The sequence below is a fragment of the Nilaparvata lugens genome, chromosome X (genome assembly GCF_014356525.2).
Source record: "Nilaparvata lugens isolate BPH chromosome X, ASM1435652v1, whole genome shotgun sequence".
NCBI lineage: Eukaryota > Metazoa > Arthropoda > Insecta > Hemiptera > Delphacidae > Nilaparvata > Nilaparvata lugens.
In genome coordinates this window covers 99,712,926-99,737,017 of record NC_052518.1, presented here as the reverse complement: position 1 = coordinate 99,737,017, position 24,092 = coordinate 99,712,926, and the positions used below count along the sequence as shown (strand labels likewise).

Here is a 24,092-nt window from a genome sequence, read left to right as displayed (position 1 = left end):
TACCAACATCTAATGATTAATTACTCATGCCTTGCCACTCAGAGAGAACTCAATCAAGAAAAATACCAAAATATATAAAAAATACTATTATTCACAGAGTTTCCAGTTCTAAATGTTTGTGCAACTGTACTTGGAAATCTGTATTATTTTATATAGAAAAACTACACTGAGATATTAGGAGAAACTAATATTATACTTATCCCACTAATTAATTTCTCATCCCTTGCCATTTGCTCAACTGTCAAGCTGGTTTTAATCACCTGGGCAGCAGATCTTCAATCCTACATTCAATCAGCTGATAGCACCTTTTTCTGTCTACCCCTCCTATTCTTTGCCAATCTGGTACTGCATTCTCTAATACTAAATACCCATATAACTATTTTAACCTGACTTGGAATTGCAGGGAAATTACAGTCATATTACTTGGGCAAAATACACTGATTTAACATTATGTAATATTATATAAACATTGATATAAAACACAACTCACATTGAAAATATCACGTCAATAGAACATTTATTTTTTTTGTATTTTTTTAATTTATTTTTGTATTTTTTTTTGGTTGATGCCAACCAGCATATAAAAGTGAAAATCAGATGAGATGTAAAATGCATGTGCTTGCTGGGATTCAACCCCACGACTGTGCCGACATCAGTCTATCAAATGATCCACTGCATTTGTATAATAACATATCGGTAACTTACATATTATTGTAATAATTATATTTATACCTTAGGTTATATTATCAGACACATATCATCATGTTATATGATGTTGAAATTAAGTCATTATTACAAGTCTTATACTTATATCTCCTACTATTCTACAACACAGGTTTCCTACTATATTTTTTCAGTTATATTTGTTGCATTTGTGAAATTATGCAAATGATTTAATCGATTGAGATGACATCACTCGAATATTGACAAACTGGCAACTGCCCAAACCTTTGTTTACCATTATGAAACCAGGGGCCCGTTTCTCAAGTCACAAGTTACATATTCACCGAAGTTACATACTTTTAGCGTATATTAGATACTTTTAGTTACATATTACAAGTTACATAATTTTAGCGAAACAGGTGACTCTGAAACTAACCATAAAGGCCCTACCTGGCATTCTCTTAAACAATGCCATCTCGTGATGCCGTTACTATAGCATAATAACGAACCTGCTTGTTACTTTTAAAGAGTATCATGTGCTTTTATATAGTGATATAATATTCCTCAATATTTTGAATCGAATAAGTTATATTTTTCTTGTAGCGTTTTGACAACTAACGAACTATCTGTTTATAAATTGTGACGCATAATCGTCATTAACACGAAGATAGTGATTATCCCAAGGTTGAGTTTGAATGAAAGTTTGTAAAAGAGGAGACTGAAGAGTGGAAACATCAAATAAAAGAGCAAGAAGGAAACTTTAAAGGGAAAAAGAAGGGTAGAATAGTAATGAGGAAGAGTGGAGAAGAAAAAAGAGGAAGTGAAGTAAAAAAGAAATCATTCAGAAAGTGGAAGACCAGGATTGGGAAGAAGTGGAAAAAGGTGAAAATCATGTTTCAAAAATTCAATTTCAAATGGAAAACTCAGCATATGGAGAACAATCACTTTCCTATCCAGATTGTGAAACTCTTGTCAGTTTCCAATAGTGATAGCCGATTATAAAAAAATAACCGAATATTATAAAAAATATCAGGTGATAATTTGAAAATAAATCATAAGTGACAGAAAGAGATTTTGACAAAAAATGAAAAGACAGGTTACTTTTACTAGAAAAACAGAAGTAACAGGTCTGTTGAAATTTGCCAGTGAATATGTAACACAGGGAGTCTGCACAAGAAATTGAGTGCTTTCTTTTTAAATAAACTATAGTGAGGTCCACGTTATAATGGCAGTAGAGAAATAAAGGATGACAGGGTTGCCGAATCTCTGCCTTGCTACTGCATTCTATAGAAGATAGCTGGTATATCTGATGTAATATTAACTGTTCATTCTTGTTGAAAAAATTAATTACATTTTAATTGTCAAGTAATATATTTTTCAATGATTAAATAGTGAATTTTCGTAATTGAGATTAAGTATTTCGTTAATTATATAAAACCGATCTGGCCACATTGTATAGGTAAAAAAGGATAGCGCTATCTGCTTTGTCGAATGATAGACAAGGATAGCAGCATTAATGTTAAATACTGCCATTGTAAAGTGAAACTCACTACAGGGTCTCATAGAATACATTCTAAAAACCATCCTTCCTGATCATCTTAAGGTTTCCTTCAATTTTCGATTTCAATACAGAGAGGAAAGTCTCTTTCATTTCTTGTTTGAATTTCTTGTACCATATCATAACCGTCCTCCGACGTTCCTCCTTCTCATCCTCTGTTAGATTCATTTCAGATTCGAGAATACTTGGCAGTAGTCCCCAATCTTTGATGAAAAAGAAAGGTGCATTGTGTTTCTTCAGAAGTCGAAGTGGGTTCGAATCACAGTTCCCTGGTGTGGTATTATCCTCGACTATAGGCAAACTTCCAAGAGATAATGCTTCGTAAATTCTGTAGCATTCGGGATTCATACCAACCGGGCACAATGTCGTATCTGATTGATGAATAACCTTCTTGTAATAATCTGAAGAACCTTGAGATTCCTCGGGAGTCCAGCTGAAACAATAAAAACTCTGTCATATAAGAAACTTGAAAAATCAGATTCAAGGTTGATTGATTGCCTTTATTAGGGCGGAGTTAGGACTGCTTGTCCTCTCTGCCACACAACCCTTTTTAAATAAGAAAAACTTACATTGAATTACAAAAATGATAGATTACATATTATGTAATAAGATTACATCAGATAAATTAAAATAAATAAAAATCCTAATCAAAATATAATCACATGTAAAAAGATAATCTTAAATTTAATTTATTAATGCAATTGGAAAACAATATTTTAATACAATATTTCACTTGATAAATCTTTTATTTTTCTTTCTCCTTTTATTCATGCATTTAAAATTAGTTGAAGTGATATTCATTCCTGCTTGCAAACGTGGAGTATTGTATACTTCCAGCAGGTAGTATTTTTTATTTCAATTCACAAATTTACCGTATTCCTAATAAAACATACCAGTATTTATTTTATTAATCTTCCATTAATTATTTTTCATCTTACTGAGCTGTGTGTTTTGTTTTTCTTATTGATTCTGAATGTGAATATTGTGAGTTTGAATAAATAAAATTTGAATTTGAATTTGAATCCTATAAGAAAACCTATAAAAGATGATGATCTAATCAAGTTGCCATTCACTCACACACGCACACAAAACAAAGATTTTGCAAAGTATAATAATTATATTATCATAAAACAATATAAGATAAATCTGTAGTTGCATAAGATAGTAAAAAGAAAATAGATTGATACAATGCAGATAGAACAATGAAAATGAAGCTCAAGCCGACCCAAGCCTAATCCGCGCCACCAGATCCCAGCCAATTCAATATTGCCACGCCAACCACGGAGCACGACTGCCAATACTCTTCACCGTTGGAGGCAACACATTCCAGACCAGGCAAGCTGATACATGCAATGATTTGTTATACATGGATTTTCTGTGGTTTGGAATAACTAGTAGTTGGGAGCCCTGCCTAGTACCTCTCACACTACGATCCCCAATAAAAACAAATTTATCAGCTAAATAACCTGGGGTTTTTAATTGTAATAGGTCATGAAGCAGCATCAGAATGTGATACTCCCTCATATGCTTGAGCTTGGGCGCATGTAGTTGCTGGAAAAAAGGAGTGATATGATCAGCTCTTCTTAAGGTGCGTACAGACTTTCGCTCTGCTCCGCAACCGAACGGCACTCGAGCAGATCGATTGATGATCGACCGGGGAGCAAGAGTGGAACGCGAGAAGAGCTAACATCTCCCGTAACGTTCATGATCGGTGCGACTGCAGAGCGGGGGCGGAGCGATGGAGGAACGAGGGCGGAGCGGGTTGGAGGCGCGTATATCTGTACGCAGCTTTAGATTGTAGATGAACCGGATGCAATAGTTCTGAGCCCTCTGCAGTCGCTCAGACAAGGCCACAGTCATGTCAGGTTGGTTGGGCAGGGAAATAAAGAAGACTTGAAACAACTGTCACATATCAATTACTCAAATAAACTAATATATAATTATTTTGATGTGTAGCATGTTGTCATCACAAGTAGAAACCATAAAGAACATTTGAGCATTCATTATGAATATGAAATAAATCTGTTGAAATCGTGGTCAATTGTTTTATTGTTACATGACTGAAGAGCATTCAATTTTCATCTATACTCATCAGTAAAGAGTTATTCATACTTCTCTAAAACATTAATTTTGAACCAGTTTTGCATTGACAAACAACATATACTTAGATCCCCATCAAATTGGGCTACTATTAGGGCTACTTTTGAATATAAATAAAAAAATACAGTCATAGTTTATAAAACCATATGAATGTACAAACATATGATCATAAATAAGAAGCTTGCAATAGTATTTATTCGACATTTTATTTATTTTCCAAACATTTAATAATGACATCATATAGCCGAAATGATGTGACTGAATAATTTAAAAATATTTCTTAGATTTCTATTTTTATTTATATTTAAATCCACGTATAGTATGACTAAAAATGCTTCAAACAAGTATGAAAATAACATTTCATAATTCACAAAATGTCACGTTTCATAACATTTACAGGAGTGTATAAATGATAACCATTAAAACAGATGTTACTTTTTCCATAAGCAATGCTTCTATTTTTCTTTTGTATTATTTGCAATAGCTACATCTGGGCTACACTACAAATTAAATTTGATTTTGGTTAAAAATAAGTAGGTAAGAACCATTTCAAAACATGCATACCTCCCTGCCCAAACCTATATGAATAATATTATAAGGGATATACAATTGGCAACTGATTGAATTTGATCCAATTTTGTAATAATCTCAACACGAATCTAAAAACACAATAATCAATATTATATTATGGAATATTAATTTGGAGTTTCATAGTTTGAAGAATTAATTAGTGCCTTGTTATAGATTCCTGATCGGTTAGGGATAGAACATGAAATTCCTAGCTTTTGAATAGCAAAGAAAAATATAAAAATAATCACTTTTTTATCTACAATATTACAACGGAAACAACAGGTAATAACCCAAATATGCTTCATTCACATGAAAATAGGACTCAAATAATATTCATGTAATATTATTATTCACTCAGTGAAGAAATAATAATATTGACGACGATGTTCAGATGTTTGAAAATCGAATTTCAATGTCAATTATTTATACATTTTAGAAAATCTTAAAATCTTGAACTCTCATAATCATCTTATTAACATAATACAATAAACAAAGTTGAAAAGTTTTAGTCAAGTAGTAAAGAAAAAAGAAACATCATGGGAGCTTGATAAACAGCTGTTTACATTTATTAATAACAAACACAACCAATCACTAAAACCAATGTTTGAAACGAGAAAAAATACTGTAAAACTAATTACTTGGAAAATATTTTTCAAGAGAAAGTGAAATGATGGGGATATTGAAGTGATGATGGAAAGATGATATACAGAGTGTTTAGGAACTCTCTACCACTACTCTAGGACATTGTTCCTGGGTAAAAAGCATATCTAAATATCATATTCAAATTGTCTGGAAGTCTTCAGTTACTGACACAGCGGCCATTTTGCTTTTTTCACTTATTATTTTTGTCTAAATAATGGTTAAACTTGCAAAATTGAAACTTCGTACAATCATTTATAACAACTAGAGAAAGCTACAAAAAATTATGATAATTTTTCAAATTCATAAAACAATGTGGAGGCCATTTGAAATTGTGTTTCTTAAATAACTCAGAAACCGTTTGTTTTGCAAAAACTTTACAAGAATAACTTTTTTTAGTAAATTTAATTGCCTATCGATTGGTACCAGATTTTTCAATATTGAACCAATCTTAACTGAGATATGGCAGCGTTATTGGTTGGTGACCCACCTTTAGAGGGTTATGTAACGTTATTTTATTGTTTGAAATGACCCAAAATCGCTTACTATTAACATGCAATGCGAATAGAGATTGTTGCATCATTGAGGCGGCTCAGAATGCCTTGGTTTGCACTGCAACAAATTTTTAGTGGTCACCTATCACTAAGGCAGCCATATCTCAGTTAATATTGGTCGAATCTTAAAAAAATCTGGTACCAATCGTCAGATAATTGAATTTACTATAAAAAGTTATTCTTGTAATTTTTTTTTGTGAAATAAACGGTTTCTGAGTTATTTAAGAAACAAAATTTTAAATGGCCGCCATATTATTTTATGAATTTGAAAAATTATCATAATTTTTTGTAGCTTTCTCTAGTTGTTATAAATGATTGTACAATTTTGTAAGTTTAACCATTATTTAGAAAAAATAATAAGTGAAAAAAGCAAAATGGCCGCTGTGTGAGTAACTGAAGACTTCCGGACAATTTAAATATAATATTTAGATATGTTTTTTACCCAGGAACAATGTCCTAGAGCAGCGGTTCCCAACTGGTGGTCCGCGGACCCCTGCGGGTCCGCGGTACATGTTGTGGGGGTCAGCGACATATAGGCTAAACCGAAAATTTAGGGAACGTATGGTATTGTTTAAATTGAATAGGCCTACTATTAATAGAAAAGAGATTTTTGAACTTCAAATTTCTGAAAACACGAACATTACGAAACAATGAACCTTTCTAGCTATTTTTATTGTATTTGAATATTATGTATTATTACAGTGAACTGGTGAATACTGCATTATTTTAAAAAATTACTTCCCCATTGTCAACAAACCATAAAATTTTATCAGTCTCCTTATCTGATTGTTTTAATCAGCAAAATAGCAGAACATTTACGCAGCTTGAAAATCAGTTTTGGGGTATATTTTCCTGAAACTGACCCAGATGATAATTGGGTTGAAAATCCCTTCTGCTGTCAAGTTAAAGGTGAGATTCGCGGGCAAGACAAATCAAATCAAATCATTTTTTATTTTGACAAAAAAAAACACAACTCAGTGAAATAAAGATATAAACTTCTATACAGTTAGTTCCTGTCAAAATAAAAATACTAGGTCAGTGAAAAAAAGTTTTTAATGCTACATTCACACACACACTCACACATCTTTCTCTTTCAAGTAGGTATGTGCAAAAAAGGTAAAAGAAGTAATAGAATAGAATGGCAATCAGATAATTACAGGGAAATAACTCTCAATAGTTTCAGGCAGACATCCAGTAAGCCATTTTGATATTTGTTTTTTCAAAAGTATTTTGTTCTCAATATTTCTTATATAATCAGGTAGACAGTTGGAAAATTTTGGCCCCAAAAAGACAAAGGATTTCTGAAAAAAAGTGTTATACACCCTGGGGTGTCGTAGACGAACAAAATCAACTTGTGGATTTATCAAGCTGTAGTGAAATGAAAAACCAATTTGATAGTAACTCGACTTTTGGGCAACAGCACAAAAAAACTATAAAGAGCTTGGAGAAGAGATATTAAGGTTAATCCTTCCTTTGCAACGACTTACCGTTCTGAACAAGCATTTTTATGAAAAACAAGTTTAGAAATCGACTCGTCATGCGGTCAGATTTGAGAGTGAATGTGTCAAGTATGGAGTCTGATATCTCAGGAATCATGAACATGAAGAAAAAATTCAACTCATCTCATTGAACAAATAGTGATAATTATTTGGAACAGTGGACCTAGTATTCATTTTCGCAACTTATTATTTGTGCTGAGGTACCGTACAGTGGTATTCTCCATATCGAAACCAAGTTAGTGAAACAATTCCCAAACTGATTTTACAATAACAATAAGTTTACAATTATATTAACACGAAAATTATAATAAATGCACACAAGACTGGCTCTTCCTGATTACACTATAAAGATTAAATATTCTGATAACCTATTTGAAAGATGATAGATACAAGACATATAATATATATTTTCACTTTCTTTGCCCTATTACCATAGGTAAGGAAAGTATTGCTTTCCAAAAAAAATTAAGGTACCCTAATTTCATGTTTTCTATACGTTTCAAGGTCCCCTGAGTTATGTCACAGTCGTAAAATAAGGTTAGTTTTTACGCATAATATTATGAAGAACTTCAATCTAAAATAAACTTTCAAAATATAAATTATGAATTTAGATGGACTAATTCAAATAATTTAGGTATTCCATGCCATCTATTTGGCTATTCATCTACTCCAAAACAATAACTGAATTGTGTTTGCTCGGTTAAGTCTAGAGCTTGAATTTAAACCCTACCCCTGTCAAGGGTTTAAAATCACCGGTTTAAAAGCCGGTTAAAGTCTAGAACTTGGCTAAATCCCGAGCTCGGAAACCGGCTCTAAGAGTGTGGGGGGGGGGCTGGCGGTAGACGAAAATATTTTTATAACTGTGCATTTAAGAAGTAGTAAGGGTCCGCATAAATATAATAAATGAATGAGGGGGTCCTTGGGAAAATTTTGTTTGGAACCCCTGTCCTATAGTGAGGTCCACGTTATAATGGCAGTGAAGAAAGATAGGAGAAAAACGTTGCCAAGTCTCTCCATTTTGCCACTGACTGTACACAGCTGTTACTCAATTCATCCCATTAAATTTGATCTAATAATAATTATCATTTCCTTGATGAAATAATCAATTTAATGTCAAATTGATCAAGAGAATATATTTTTTCATAATTTGATTCAAAAATTTGCTTTCATGACTGAGATCATATTTTTATTTTTATACAAACCTGAAATGGCGGCTAATTTAAAAAGTTGTGATACAACAATCTGAATTTCAAAACAACAAAAATTGAGTTATTTGGTAGGTATTCTATTCCAATTTCTTTTAAAAATAATAGAAAAATAGAAATCCTATTTAAAATTAGTAATTTAAATAGAAATAATTCTGAAATAATCTTTGAATATTATTTATACCGGTACGAGTAGGTCTAACCTATACGGGTAGGCTAACTTAAGCATGGATGAAGTCTAGGATGGTTAGTTATCAACTTTTAAAATGTCATTTCAGGTATTTTAATTTGTGTTTCTCAGAGGGTAATGTTTAAAAATTATTTTATTGTTTCAAAAATACATTTTAAATCAATTATACGACTTGTGTACTCAAGTATTTTCATAGAATGAAGAAAAAGATGGCGGCTGAGAATATGGTTTGTTCAGTTTTGTACAGTCACTGTCAAAAGTAAATATAAAATATTCTGGCAAATGGACAACATTGCAAAGTGAGAGAGAGATAATGCTATCTGTTATGTTGTATGATAGAAAAGGACAGCAACTGTATTGTCAATCGTACACTGCCATTATAATGTGGACCTCACCATAGAGTATTGGTAGGGAGTTCTTAAACACTCTGTATAAAGACAATAAGAGAGAAAGCAATAGTGCTTGCCCTGCTCACTACGCTAAACAGTTTTATTTGATTGAAGAAAGAGGGGATGAGTATGAAAATGGTAAGTGCCAGTGAAGAAACTGTGAAAATAAGAGGTGCAGTAAGAATACACTCAATTGTTCAATTCCTGCGTCAGAAACAACCCTACAGAGACACACTTACTTTATGCTAACACAGTAGACACACTGGGGTGTTGAACACCCCAATTTAATTTTGCATTTTTCTTTGAAAAAAATGAAAAAAAACAAGTAATTAGAGCATACTTCATCATTTCTTAATCATTTTTGTTCCAAGTGCATACATAAATCAAAGGTAAAGCACTGCTTATCAATATTTATACTAATTTTAGAAGTACATATGTTCCGCCTAAGTGTTGGAGCTCCTAATCCGGTTTGAACGAATGGCTTGATCATTGCCAATGACAACTTCATCAAAAACTCACTTCTCTTCATTTTATTGTTTTGAATCTCAAGTTGTAGAGAATCATAGCATTCACTCCAATCTGATCCATCATCCCATACCACATTCGTAGTAACAATACAAGTAAATCTTTGTAATAAAAGTGTTTGATAAAAGTCCTATGTAAAAGACACTCTGGGGTGTTAGACACCCCAAACGAAGAACAAGATGAGCTGGTGACCTTGTAGAATGCTATTACTGACTGGAAGTGGTGGAGAGTAGTTGACAATCCTACAAACCTAATTTAGACTGGGCATAAATTCCCATCTGTTTGATATTGTCAACTGCAGAACAGAAAAAAATCCCTGGGGTGTGAAACACCCCAGTGTGTCTCTTTAGAGTTAAAAATAAATATCTATAAAATAAAATATCTATGAAATAAAATTATAGTACCCTTTGAAATTAATAAAATAGTAGATTAGGAATACAAATTATAACTAGCTTCAGTGTTCACACCATCATCAGGTTTTTAACCTTCCGGTAGTCGCGCCCTACTCAATCACACGAGCAGTCGCGTGTTGTATTTTGTACAACATCCAATTTCCAACTGTTATGTACTCTGTTTACTGTCAAAACATATTAATTAATTGTATATTACTTTTTCCATCATTTTTTATTATTTTACGCCTATGAACATTTGGATGATTCCCATTTCATAACCCAATAAGGTACATCAAGCAAAGCCATCAATTCTGTGTTATTGGTTCGTTTAAAGTCCCCGTATACAGTCTTTCCCTATCTTATGCACTGTCGCGACTAAATGGCACCAAAAGACTGAACCGTTCCTTGGTTAATACTGCAACTCAGTGGAGTGATGGGGGGAAAGTTTTGGAATGCATAGGTGACTCATTCACTGACACCACACCATTCAATAGTTTTGTGCAACAAAAAAACTGACACTGTTGTACTTTTTACAACAGCGCGACTGCCGGAAGGTGAAAATAAATTTCAACCCATTGTATTCTTAATATATATTTTATTAATTTCAAAGGGTACTATGATTCTTTTTTATAATTAAAAGGAAGTAGCCCTGAATTCATACATTTTAAAAATAAATAGTGCAAAATTCAATTCCTGCAATTTAAAAGCAAATATAATAAATCAATAGAGGATAGAGCAATAAACGTGTCTGTAGAGGAAAATGAATTGGACAGAAGAGATACAGTAGCGTTCATGGTAGATGTATTGGACAGGAAATTAACATGGCATTTTTACATTGAGAAGATATGCAATAAAATTTCATCTGGGATACTTGTCTTGCGGCAGCTTGCTAGATTAAATAATAAAAAAATACTGTTAACTGCTTATCATGGTCTTAAACTATCACATAGTATAAGGTATGCTATTGTAGTATGGGGTTATTCATCTCAAAAAAATTTGGATACAAAAGAAGGCACTCAGGTGTATAGAGAAAGTGGATAGGTTAGATTATTGTGGGCGTTTATTCAAAAAACTTGGCTTTTTGACTTATTGCCATCAAAATTCAGATATACATGAGTGCAATACACGAAACAAAGCTGATTATCATATAATGACTCACAATAGTAGATTATTTGAACAAGAACCAGATTATATTGGAATGAAATTTTATAACAGTTTACCACAACTCCTTAAACGTTATGATGATTTGAGGATCTTCAAAAAAAAATTGAAAAATATTTAGTTGGTAGAGTATTTTATGGTGTACAAGAGTGCCTTTCAATCTAAGACTAGGTTTGATTTACTTGTTGAATTAACTAAATTAACTAACTGAATTAACTAAACAATTATTAACTAAACCTAGCCAGTAACGATATTTTAGCCATGAACGATACATCTGTACAGTCTAAAACCTGAACCAAGTTTTTGTGTCTTCAGGCTGCAGGCGAAAAACCGCTGTACGTGTTTGAGGTTAGGTTTTTGTGTCTGAAATTCTTCGTTGTATATTTCTTTGTTGCTCTATTTGAGGTCAACTTATTATTGTATCATTACCATCTGTAATTTTCCAATGGTTGAATTGTTGCAATTGACAGTTTACATTCTGTTTGTAAACTGTTCAAATCGTTTCGTCTGATAAAAACATAGCAGCGTTAGGCTCAACTCACACTTACGCGACTCAGGTCGAGAAGAGACTCGACTCTAGTCGAGATCATGTGTTTTCAAATGGGTGACGTGGCGGAGACTGGAATCGACTGGTCTGAGTGTCACCCATTTGGAAACACATGCTCTCGACTAGAGTCGCGTTTCTTCTCGACCTGAGTCGCGTAAGTGTGAGTTGAGCTTTAGTGTGCTCATTCAGCTTATGCTCGCCTGACTGACGTTATCACTCATGACCAACGTATCAACGTGATCAGCCTGAGTGATAGTTGCAAGAATGCTTTTAAAGATCCTACTATGCTAAGTAAAGCCCCGCACACACACACACACACACACACACACACACACACACACACACACACACACACACACACACACACACACACACACACACACACACACACACACACACAACACACACACACACACACATTGATTTTTGGTCGTACGATATTTTGCCGTCCTTATGAATTCTAGCAGATTAAACAGAACTTGTCAAACATCATCTGTTTAATCTAATATAATTTATAAGGACGGTAAAATACCGTACGAACAAAAATCAATGTGTGCGTGCGGGGCTTAAGAGTTAGAAAATTAGCAAGAGTTGAAGCAAGAGCAAAATATGAAACATAATACACTGCTTTCTTCACTGTAATATTTACCAGTATGTAAACCTTAATTACAACCAAAATTCTACTACTAACTACTTTACTGCTCAATCAAAGTTTGCATGCTATAGTAAAAATTTATGCAAAGCTTAAATTATTGCAGTATTGTGCTTAAGGGTTACATAAATTGCAGCCGGAAGAGCAGTGGATTTGTTCAATGTGCAATATGGGGCAGAGGGAAAATATTAAACATTTCATTGGAGTATGTCCAATCCTAAGTGGAGTTCGAAGAGCCTTTTTGGGGAAAGTTGAATTGAGTGACTCAGAGGTCATTGATTGGCTCAATGGAAGTGATTGGTGGAAGCTGGCACGGTACGTGCAACAAGCAAGCAAAATAAGAGAGTCACTAATCAAAGAATTCAATTATTGAATTGAGTAGGTCATAATAGCAGTAATTAGTAATTTGGATATATAGTGGCGAAAGTATGACATTCAATTAAAATCATTCAAGTATTGTTTTTTTTCTGTTTTGTTTTGATGGAGGGAAAAGTTTATTTATTCACTATGTATTTTCTATTCATTATTTTAAGAATATTGCATATTTCTAGGATAACAGTATCATAATTATAATTATCAAATTGTTAACTTTATTTTTAGTTTTGTTGATCGAAGGATATTAATCAGTTAGGATAAAGCATTGTAAAAATGATTCAGTAGATACCGACTCCTGACAGACAACCTTCCGGTTATGTCAAATTAGTCTTTTAGACAGTTCACTACGTTTATTAAGAAGTATTTTTTTGTTTTGAAAATTTTTTGTTCAATATGTTGTATGCTTGATGATTCGTTTGTTTTGTTTTTTAAATAAAGACGCTTATTATTATTATTATTATTATTATTATTATTATTATTATTACTTTATTATTTAACACTTTCTGTTAAATAATTTGAGTGAATTTGAATGATTTTCATAAATTCTTTCTTTTTTTGTATATATTTTTTCTTGTGTATTATTGTTTGTGATAAGCAACAACTGAAATCCCATTGTTTTATTATTTTATTGCTACACAATACAATTAAATGAATTATTATCAATGTATCAATTAATTTTGATTGTATCAAGATTGATTGTATCAATGTACTATTTCTATGGTCTTTTTTAATATAATGTAAAACTTGACTCCTCCAGTCAAACCTTCTTTAGAAGGTTTTGGAGAATTTATAATTCGTCTGGTTTGTAATATTTGAAATGTTCTACTGAAAGGGAATCTTCTTATCTTTTGTCATTCTTGCTTTTTTTTATTATTCTTCATTTGTTTTGTTTGTAAGATTTCTTTTTATAAGTGTATTTTTCATTTTTGTTTGTTATATTTTCTATAATAAACTCCCTTCTTCTGGGGGTACCAGGACGAAGGAAAAATGAAAAAAAAAAAAAAAAAAAAAAAATTATTAAATTGCAGCCAGATTAGACAGAAAACATCAGAGCCTTTTCAAATACTCACCACCAAAAATAATTGAAAACCTGATCCATTAATTTTACATTTTCACAATTAGTCGTTTTATATTGTAAGTTTGAGGTATGTGTTTTTGTTAAACTTAAACTAGTCTTATTGAAATGAATTTTGTAATATATGAATTATTGGTAAATAAATACAAATAATCTAAATATAGGAATGACTACTTACTGTTTTCTACCCTTAATTGGACATTTATAATCGGGGACGACAGAATTAACGATTTCTTGCAGTTTGGTTCTGGTTGAATTTTCATACATGGTTCCAATGAAGTTGCATATGTAGTTGCGTCCACGCTTCATGTTGACTTTTTCCGTAGCCAAAAATTCGAAGCCACGATAACTAGAAAACGTATTAGAAGTTACAGATGGAAGTTACTGGGATATTGCATTTTTCAAATGCTAATGAATTAATAATTATTATTGAACGAAAATCCAAATTAAATGTTGTATTAGAAGTTGTTGATTTCTAAATTAACCTTTTAAAACTTTTTAGCCTGTTTATTTCTAACATTCAATAATTACAGAATTTGGAACAAGAGAGGCACGAACTGAGAAAATAGTTTTTCTCGCTGAATTTATTCTAGGATTCTTGATAAGGATCCAAATTTTATTCAAAATTGATAAATAGAAGCACTTCCTAAATCTTAAATGAAAAACAAGAAAATTGAAGACTTTTTGGTTAAAGCTGGAAAACTATCAATTTTTAGGGAATTAATGAAATAAAAGTACACATATATTGTCAAATTCTACACAGTTTTATCTGGTACAGGACCATTGTTTCGTGACCACACACGTCACATTTTTAAGCTGACTGAAACCAAATGAAACTGTAGAATTCGACAACATATTATATGTGTTTTTATTTCATAATGGAACGGTTCTACAACATTGACAGTGAATCAGTCGAATGTTCAGGGAATTCTTCAATAGAGATCATGGGAGTAAACTATTAAAACAAGTACAGCTAGACATTTCTAAAATGAATATATTACTGCTACAAAACTGTTTCCAAAATTAAACATTGGAAAAATATATTTTTCAGTTTTTTTGCAATTGACGTTTTAAGAACGATTATATTCATTTATTTTTTACACAAGCAAACAAACTGTAACTCTTCAAACCAAACTTCACAACAAATTGTTTATTTTGAGAAGAAAATAAATTTTTCTCTGTGATTCATCTTATTCCACTTTTTAAATGATTCATTATTATTTATTTTGATAAATGAGTATTGATGTTGTGAAACTTCTCCATAGTTGAAAAACACTGTTTATTTGCCGACTCCACTTTCATTAATTTTATTACAGGACTGCAGTTCCGTGTTTAAACCAATACATCTTTGCAATTGATTGAGTTTGTAGTCCTATAATTAAATTAATAAAAGTATAGTTGCCAAATAAAACAGCGTTTTCAATTACTCATTTATGTATATTGATGTGAATGATTTTTTGAAGAAGGAAGTTACCTTGCAACACCTAGCGGCCATTGAAAAAACTCCTTATCATCCACCAGAGTACTGTCATAGGTCAGGAAAACAGCATCTATTTTACCATTATTTGATTTCATGTATGGCAGTATCCATTCGTTGTCACACTGCTCATTTGCATGTAGCACGATGATCAATGTAGTCAAATACTTAAAGTTATGAAGGTAGTCCAACCATTGTTTTGCAAGGACAACTTTCTGCGGTGCTCTGCCGTTCAAAACAAGAACGAGATGCTGCACATTACGTGGAACTGTGGTCTGTATGTACCACGGTCCATGCTTGTAGTTGATCGTCATGCCGTTTGCCTTAATCGACCCAATATTCTTCATCTTCAACATTTCTTGTTTCAATTTTCCTCTCAGAATATGCTCCCATAAATACATTGATATGGCAGCTTTTCCCCATATCTCAACATTGATGTCTTCATCGAATCTGTTATATGTTTCGATTTCATTTTGCCTGTAAGCTGGGATTTCTGGATAACGATAAACTGAAAAGGAAAATAATTCAAATTAATAACATGGAATGAAACGCCTCAAAATGAATGTGACAAACTTTTAAATATAACACAGAAACAATTTATTAATAGCCAGCTTGATGTGTAATGTTAGTGATTTTACAGATATTAAGCTTATCTCTCCCATATTAAGATGCTGTAGTTCTCTCTGGTCAGAGGTTGATTAGCATTAGAGTAATCTCCTATGAATTGGAGACCATATCAGAATGCGTTTTGAGTGCATACAATACAGATTTTTTGGATATTTATTTTTTTTAAGATTTCATATTTATTTGTATATAGTATCAGTCAATGAACTATTTGAGAAGAAGTTTGCAGATAATGTCATTGAGGTAAATACTTGAATATTTAATCTAATTGGACTCTAATTTTACACCATGGGCCGTTTGCACAGTGTAAGTTTAAGCTAAAACTTAAACTAAATCTGGATTTTTTTTGGTTTAAACTAAAATTCCGTTTGCGCAGTATCAGTTTAAACTCTGTATTGAGTTTAAACTCTGGAAAAGTTTAAACCTCCAAAACACTTGCTTTACTCAAGCAAAACCGTTAAAAAATTCTCTATCATCCCAGAAATTTAAATGATTCGTTTCTTGCCAAATTTTTCTCAACTCCAAAATTTCTACGCAGTCATCTCCATCAATCGCATTAAAAACTTCTATCAATTCCTGTCAATTCTATCAATAATGATTCACTATAACCTAAATAATTATTATCGTCTACAGAAGCATTAAAAACAAACGTCGAAAAATAATTTACTATTAGCTGTTTCCCCATCAAATTTTACAGATTTCTAGCCTAGTTAATCCAAATTATTTGGTTTAAACCTCCTGTTTTGGAGGTTTAAACTCAATACAGAGTTTAAACTGATACTGCGCAAACGGAATTTTAGTTTAAACCAAAAAAAAAATCAGATTTGGTTTAAGCTTTAGCTTAATCTTACACTGTGCAAACGGCCCTAACAAGCAAAAAGCTCATATAAGCATCATCCGCAGTAAAAAATAAGATCCCAAATAGATTCCTCTTCCTAATCAATAAATATTACTTTCCTTGCCCTATTACCATAGGTAAGGAAAGTATTGCTTTCCAAAAAAAATTAAGGTATCCTAATTTCAAGTTTTCTATACGTTTCAAGGCCCCCTGAGTCCAAAAACATGATTTTTGGGTGTTGGTCTGTGTGTATGTATGTATGTGTATATGTGTGTGTATGTGTGTGTGTATGTGTGTGTGTGTGTGTGTGTGTGTGTGTGGTGTGTGTGTGTGTGTGTGTGTGTATCTGTGAACACGATAACTCCATTCCTAATTAATCAATTGACTTGAAATTTTAAACTTAAGGTCATTATACCATGAGGATCCGACAATAAGAAATTCAATAAAATTCAATTCAAGATGGCGGATAATTACAAAAAACCATGTTTTTCACGTTTTTCTAGAAAACGGCTATAACGATTTTCTTCAAATTTATATCATGAATAGACATTTATAAGCCCTATCAACTGGTGGCATGAGTCTCATTTTTGGGGAAATTTCAGGAGTTCCGTATTATTCTTGAGAAAAATGTCAGTTACAAAAAACCATGTTTTTCACGATTTTCTGAAAAACGGCTCTAACGATTTTTTTTCAAATTCCTACCCTGTATAGTTATTTATCAGCTCTATCAACTGGCATGAGTCTTATTCCTGGGAAACTAATGGGGGGTCTACCCCATCCTTGAGAAATGGACTTTGTAACCTCCTTCTCGTGCATGAGCTAGGTAGGTAGAGCAGTTTATAAAAAGAACACAGTCATAGTCAAGATATTTCATCTGTAGTACAGCAGATGTTTGACGACTTTTAAAAAAATCATCGAATTTTACAATTATTTACACAAAGGAAAAAGTACTCTGAAAACAATTATATATACACATATACAGTAGTCTGATCATAGTTTCAAATATGTTGCCGCCAATCGTCATTATGCTATTCCCCTAAATTATTCTCGTTTGAGAATGTGGCTTACAGTTCAATGAGCAAAGAAAGTTGTGTGAGTGTACCACACCAGATTTTTTTTCTTTGTTCCATCAAATATACCAAGGTTGAATATCTTATTTACATTAGATAGATTAGACCAGTACAACATATACACATAGTATTGTAAAAACACTTCACTTAAATAGGCTACTTTTGTACAAATTAATAAAAAAAAACTTGTAGTACCCTTTATTATTAAAAACTTTAAAATAGTTTTCAACTTGAAAATGACCTATGGTCGAAAATAGTCGTTAAAATATTTTAAAGTTTTTAATAATGAAGGGTACTAAAAGTTTTCATATTGTTGTTATTAACATATTGTACATTTCTACATTAGTTTAAATTCAATTTTTGGTCCAAAAATTTGTCAAATTGATTTGGTTCAAATCATGTTTGAAATCTATAGGCTTCTACAAGGCTCTTCAATTCTGTAACATATTGTTTTTGCAGAACAATCAATATTTTCTTAGTTTTCTTTCTTTCTCTATTCATTGTTAACTTTTCATAATTGACTTTGTTTCCTTTATTTAGATTTGTTTTGATTTTTAAAATTCAATTCTTATTTCCAATGTAGGCTACGTAATTTGTGTCAATATTATAAGGTTAATGAGGTTTGATTTGGCGTTATGCTGTGAACCTCTTTCAGTTGTAATATTTTCATGTAATGTTCTCTCAATAAATAAATAAGTGGATATGTCACTTACAGAGTGGGTGAAAGTCCGAGAACGGCTTAATATCTCATACACAAAGATAATTTGATGGTGGGTGTGATTGGGGATCCTAATAAAATTGAAAAAACTACTTTATAATGACTTTAAAAATCTGGTCCGCCATCTTGGATCCGCCATATTGCATGCAACTTCATTTTTTCAAACAGGAAGGTGGTCATGCGATGCATGATTTCGATAGGGAATTTCAAGAAAAAAATGAATGGTGGAAACCACAAATCGATATCTCAAACCGTTTCGGAAATATTAACATTATTAATCAATACTATTCAAAGCAGAAAAGAGAGAAAAAAGTCTGAGAACGGCTTAGTATCTCATAAAAAGAAGTGATTCCAAGGTGGGTGTGATTGGGGATGCTACTCGAATTGAGAATACTACTTTACTATGACTTTAAAATCTGGTCCGCCATCTTGGATCCGCCATTTTGAATGCAACTTTTTTTTTTTAAATAGGAAGGTGGTCATGTGATACATGATTTCGATACGAAATTTCAAGGAAAAATGAATGGCCAAAACCTCACATCGATATCGCAAACCTTTCAGAAGATATTCACATTATCAATCAGTACCATGCAAATCAGAAATGAAATACATGAGTGGTATTGATTTATAATGTGAATATTTTCTAAATGGTTTGAGATATCGGTGTGCGGTTTTCGCCATTCATGTTTTCTTGAAATTCCATATCTAAACCATGTATCAAATGACCACCTTCCTATTTAAAAAAAATAAAGTTGCATTAAAAATGGCGGACCAGATTTTTAAAGTCATAGTAAAGTAGTATTCTCAATTCGAGTAGCATCCCCAATCACACCCACCTTGGAATCACTTCTTTTTATGAGATACTAAGCCGTTCTTAGACTTTTTTCTCTCTTTTCTGCTTTGAATAGTATTGATTAATAATGTGAATATTTCCGAAACGGTTTGAGATATCGATTTGCAGTTTCCGCCATTCATTTTTTTCTTGAAATTCCCTATCGAAATCATGTATCACATGACCATCTTCCTATTTGAAAAAATGAAGTTGCATTCAATATGGCGGACCAGATTTTTAAAGTCATTGTAAAGTAGTTTTTTAAATTTTATCAGGATCCCCAATCACACCCACCGTCAAATTACCTTTGTGTATGAGATATTAAGCCGTTCTCGGATTTCTCACCCACCCTGTATAGACACATACAAAATAAACATTATGCAGAAACATAACCTCACCACCTAAACGCTCCTATAGTGAGATCAAAGTTATAATGTCTAATAATTTGATTAGCATTGGTGTTGCTATCCTTGTTGACCGAGCGAAGTGAGGTCTAAGATTCAAGTCGACAGTTTGGCATTTTTCTTAATGTTTAAATGTTTATATGTTGCGCATTTACGGCGAAACGCAGTAACAGATTTTCATGAAATTTGACAGGTATGTTCTTTTTTTAATTGCGCGTCGACGTATATACAAGGTTTTTGGAAATTTTGCATCTCAAGGATTAATATAAAAGGAAAAAGGAGCCTCCTTCATACGCCAATATTAGAGTAAAAATCAGATTATAGAATTATTCATCATAAATCAGCTGACAAGTGATTACAGAGCTGACAGATGTGTGGAGAAGCCAGTCTATTACTGTATTTGTATAAGGTCTATAGTTTCAATCAAGGAGATATGCATCTTTAAGCTGGGTTTACACCAAAGTTATTAATATTATGTTAATAAATTAATCCTTATTGATTCTATTAGATTGAACGGAAGTTGACAAACACACATCTGCATCATGTGTATGTTAAGTTATGTTCAATCTAATATAATCTATAAGGATTGAATTATTAACATTTTGTTAATAACTTTGGTCTAATCGCAGCTCTAAGGTCTTTGGTTTCAGTATATTGTTTAGCAGTCATGGTATTATTATGCGTGCCCATTAGTATCAATATTCTCACCTTCCAAAAACCTAATTTAATAGGTGATTATAAAAATAAACAAATGAACTAAATAATGCTGGATAAATTATAACAATAATTATTATTGAACGAAAATCCTAAATTATAACATTTTTGATTGTAAAAAATTAATTTTTATCAGATAGAAAGATTATCACGGAACTGGATGAATTATATCATATGGAATACAAATTCAAACGTGAACTGAGTTTGTCAACATTTAAAACAAGTGACATCAGGTACTTGTGGATGAGAATACTGCGTGAGGTCTACTGTTCACAGAACTACTAGTCTATTACTCGCCAAAGCAGATAACGCTATCCTTCTCTAGCTCCGCAACGTTGCCACTTTGTTTTTCAACAATGTAGAAATATAACTCATCAACAAAATAATATTTTAATCTCGATTATAAAAATGTATTATTAAATCATTGAAAAATATCTTTCTTGACGAAAAAAATATAACTGACTATTGTGAACAGTTAATATTACATCAGATATACCGGTATCAGCTATCCTCTATAGAAGGCAGTGACAAGACAGGGAATCGGCAAAGCTGTTCTGCTATCTTTATCCACTTCCATTATAACGTGGACCTCACTATAGCTCCTGATTCCCAGACTCATATACAATACATATTATACAATGAACGGTACCATATTGATTTTCCTATTACTAATGAGCATGCGCACGTTAGCGTCAGGCTTGTGAGTGGGTGATTGAAATGTTCATATAAATTTACTGTTTAAATAATTAATACCGATTAACAAATTACAGATACTATCAAGGAATATATTTCAACACTCTGTTCAAAAAGTGTATAAATTCGTCGATATGACATGCAGTTGTAGAGCTCCGGTAGAATAAGTCAGTACCGTATGAGGTCTGAAAACTAACCTTCACTGAGTTAACTTTGTTGTACACAAACACTTGTATTCAAATCAATGGATGAATTCATCGATATAACAGGCAGTTCTAAAATTCTGATAGATTGGTATTCAGTATGAGGTCTGAAAACCAACCTTCACTGTGTAAACTTTGGGGTCGGCATTACAATAACAATCGACAGAGGACGAAAATATGTGTATACAATGTGTGCATCTGGTAGAAATGGTTACCCAGCATATTCTAATTTTATATTTTTCAATTAGGCAGTCACCATACTCTATGATTGTCGATGAAACTTGCTTTTTAGACTTTATACTTCTCTTAGTCATGACCATAAATAATGGGTTGACTTCACTTGGCCCTATATCCTGATAGTATTATGTTAAACAAGAAACAAAATTCGTGTCAAATACTTAAGAAACTTGCTGCTGTAAAAATACTATTAAGATGATCTGAAAGCATCAGATTTAGCACTTGGATTTAAATTGAGCTTTTATCGGTCTCAAAACTATCCCCTATTTACAGGTACTAGTACACAGGTATACCTGAATAATTATAATAATTTATAATTATTATAAAGAAGATTCCATTGATTTTTTTCCTTTGACCTTTGACTGCCAGGTAGAGAGCATTATAGATACTCAGGCCCTACTACTGAGAAAAAAAATTTTCTCAGGTCTACTGAGACAACAATCTTTAGGTTTTCGATTATTTTCCCATATATCAGGCCATACCATATAAATAAAAAAGTAAAATAAATGAATCAGTATCAGTGAACGTGTCCAGTAGTGAGATTATTATTCCCATGAGTCCTAATGGGACTATACATACTCGCTCGGTCTGGCTGAATGGGAAAAGTCTCCTATTAGAACCCATGGGAATTATATTGACACTCTACCGGTCACTGACTCTAATCAGCCTGCAGAATATGGGATAATTTTTACTTCTCCTCGTTTGTCATTGTTCTTTCTTTTGCCAGTGAGTGATAGTCAACTCATGCAACATGGAGAGTGAAATGTATTGGTTGAACACTGAATATTTTCAGCCTGTTATTGAGTCAGGTAGAAAAAATTGGTTCAGGCCAAGGCTAGTGCTGAAAAGGTGTACTATTATACTATCCTTGGTAACCTGGTAGATCCAGTATCATTTATTTAATTAATTATTCAATCATTTAACATAATACAACTTCCAGAAAAATACCACTGACCAAAATACAAGTCCACAAAGGTTGCAATTCTAATTTATGCGACAGCCAAATGTATAGTGAGATCCACGTTATAATGGCAGTGGAGAAATACAACGTTGCCGATCCTCTGTCTAATCAATGCCTTCTATAGACGGTAGCTGATACAGGTTTATTGTTGTAATATTAATAACTTAATAAATCATATTTTATCAAGCAAGAAATTATATTCTTCGAATTTCATAATGAATTTCCATTAAGATTAAATATTTTGTTGATGAGTTATATTTCTATATTGTTAAAAGACAGAGCAAAGCGAGAAAGAGATAGCGTTATCCGCTTTGTTGAATGATAGACAAGGATAGCAATACCATTGCTATATCAACACTGCCATTATAATGTGACCTCAGCACTATAGCTTGGTTAGGAGTTACTTTCACATTTTTGAATATACACACTGTATACACTGCAATTTACAATCCAATATAAACAAAACACATATTATTCACTTATTTCTTCTGCTGGAGTAGCCTGATAGGTAAATAAGACAGTGTAGGCTAGGCACTTTGACAACCTGCAAAATCCAATTCTTATGAATTTACAGAATAAAACAGAATAAACTATCCTAACCAAAAATTTTGATAAATCTAGGGTGGCCAGAGGCTGGAATGAATTAGGTTAGCTTACCATAACCGTTCGTCGAGATGATATTAAGAGGCTTACTAATTCGGCGGCTGGTTTCATATTCCATGATAGGAGGAGCATAAAACATTCTCATCGTATTCAGAACCACATAAAAAAAAATTATGAGCACCAACATCTCATATTTATGTATCAAATTCCACATAATGACAATAAGCACTAACTATTCATCACAAACAAAGAAGGATCAAAATCACTCAGAGAGGGATCAGCCGATCAGCATTCAGTGACGCGCAGAGCAGGTCTGACAGCTCGATTTCCATGTAGTCTTGGCTTCGACATTATCGAAATGAGTATCGATATCAAGAGTTCTGATAGTATAGCAATATCGATAGGCAACTATTCGAAATTTTCGGAACGTCGTTGGCCGTTTAAACTAAATTTGTTCTTAATAAAGAATGTAGCCTGTAGATGGAAAAGGTTTTTGTATATTTTTGCACAAAATTGATACAAAGTTTATCAGAGTTTTAAGTTGAAGATCATCGTGATGAAACGATATATCGGTTGATACTAATATCGATATTTACCTCTCGGCTTCGATATCCTAGGGGTCCC

General features: G+C 32.5%; 1 protein-coding gene across 1 annotated transcript; it reads right to left on the bottom strand.

The window, feature by feature from the left end:
• Nucleotides 1-552: 552 nt before the first annotated feature.
• On the bottom strand, nt 553-23,791 carry LOC111058530 (ribitol-5-phosphate xylosyltransferase 1). Its single transcript, XM_022346073.2, has 4 exons — nt 23,523-23,791; nt 15,569-16,079; nt 14,273-14,443; nt 553-2,654 (listed from the first exon to the last, which is right to left on the bottom strand). Exons 1-4 carry the CDS (start codon nt 23,680-23,682, stop codon nt 2,237-2,239), a joined length of 1,260 nt encoding a protein of 419 aa, XP_022201765.2. The 5' UTR covers nt 23,683-23,791; the 3' UTR covers nt 553-2,236.
• Nucleotides 23,792-24,092: the final 301 nt, after the last annotated feature.

Coding starts and splice junctions, on each gene's coding strand:
- LOC111058530 (XM_022346073.2), bottom strand. CDS start 23,682: ATGTGGAATTTGATACATAAATATGAGATGTTGGTGCTCATAATTTTT. Junction 14,444..15,568: donor TGGCCGCTAGGTGTTGCAAG/GTAACTTCCTTC, acceptor TACGTTTTCTAG/TTATCGTGGCTTCGAATTTT. Junction 2,655..14,272: donor CCAATTAAGGGTAGAAAACA/GTAAGTAGTCAT, acceptor TTATTGTTTCAG/CTGGACTCCCGAGGAATCTC.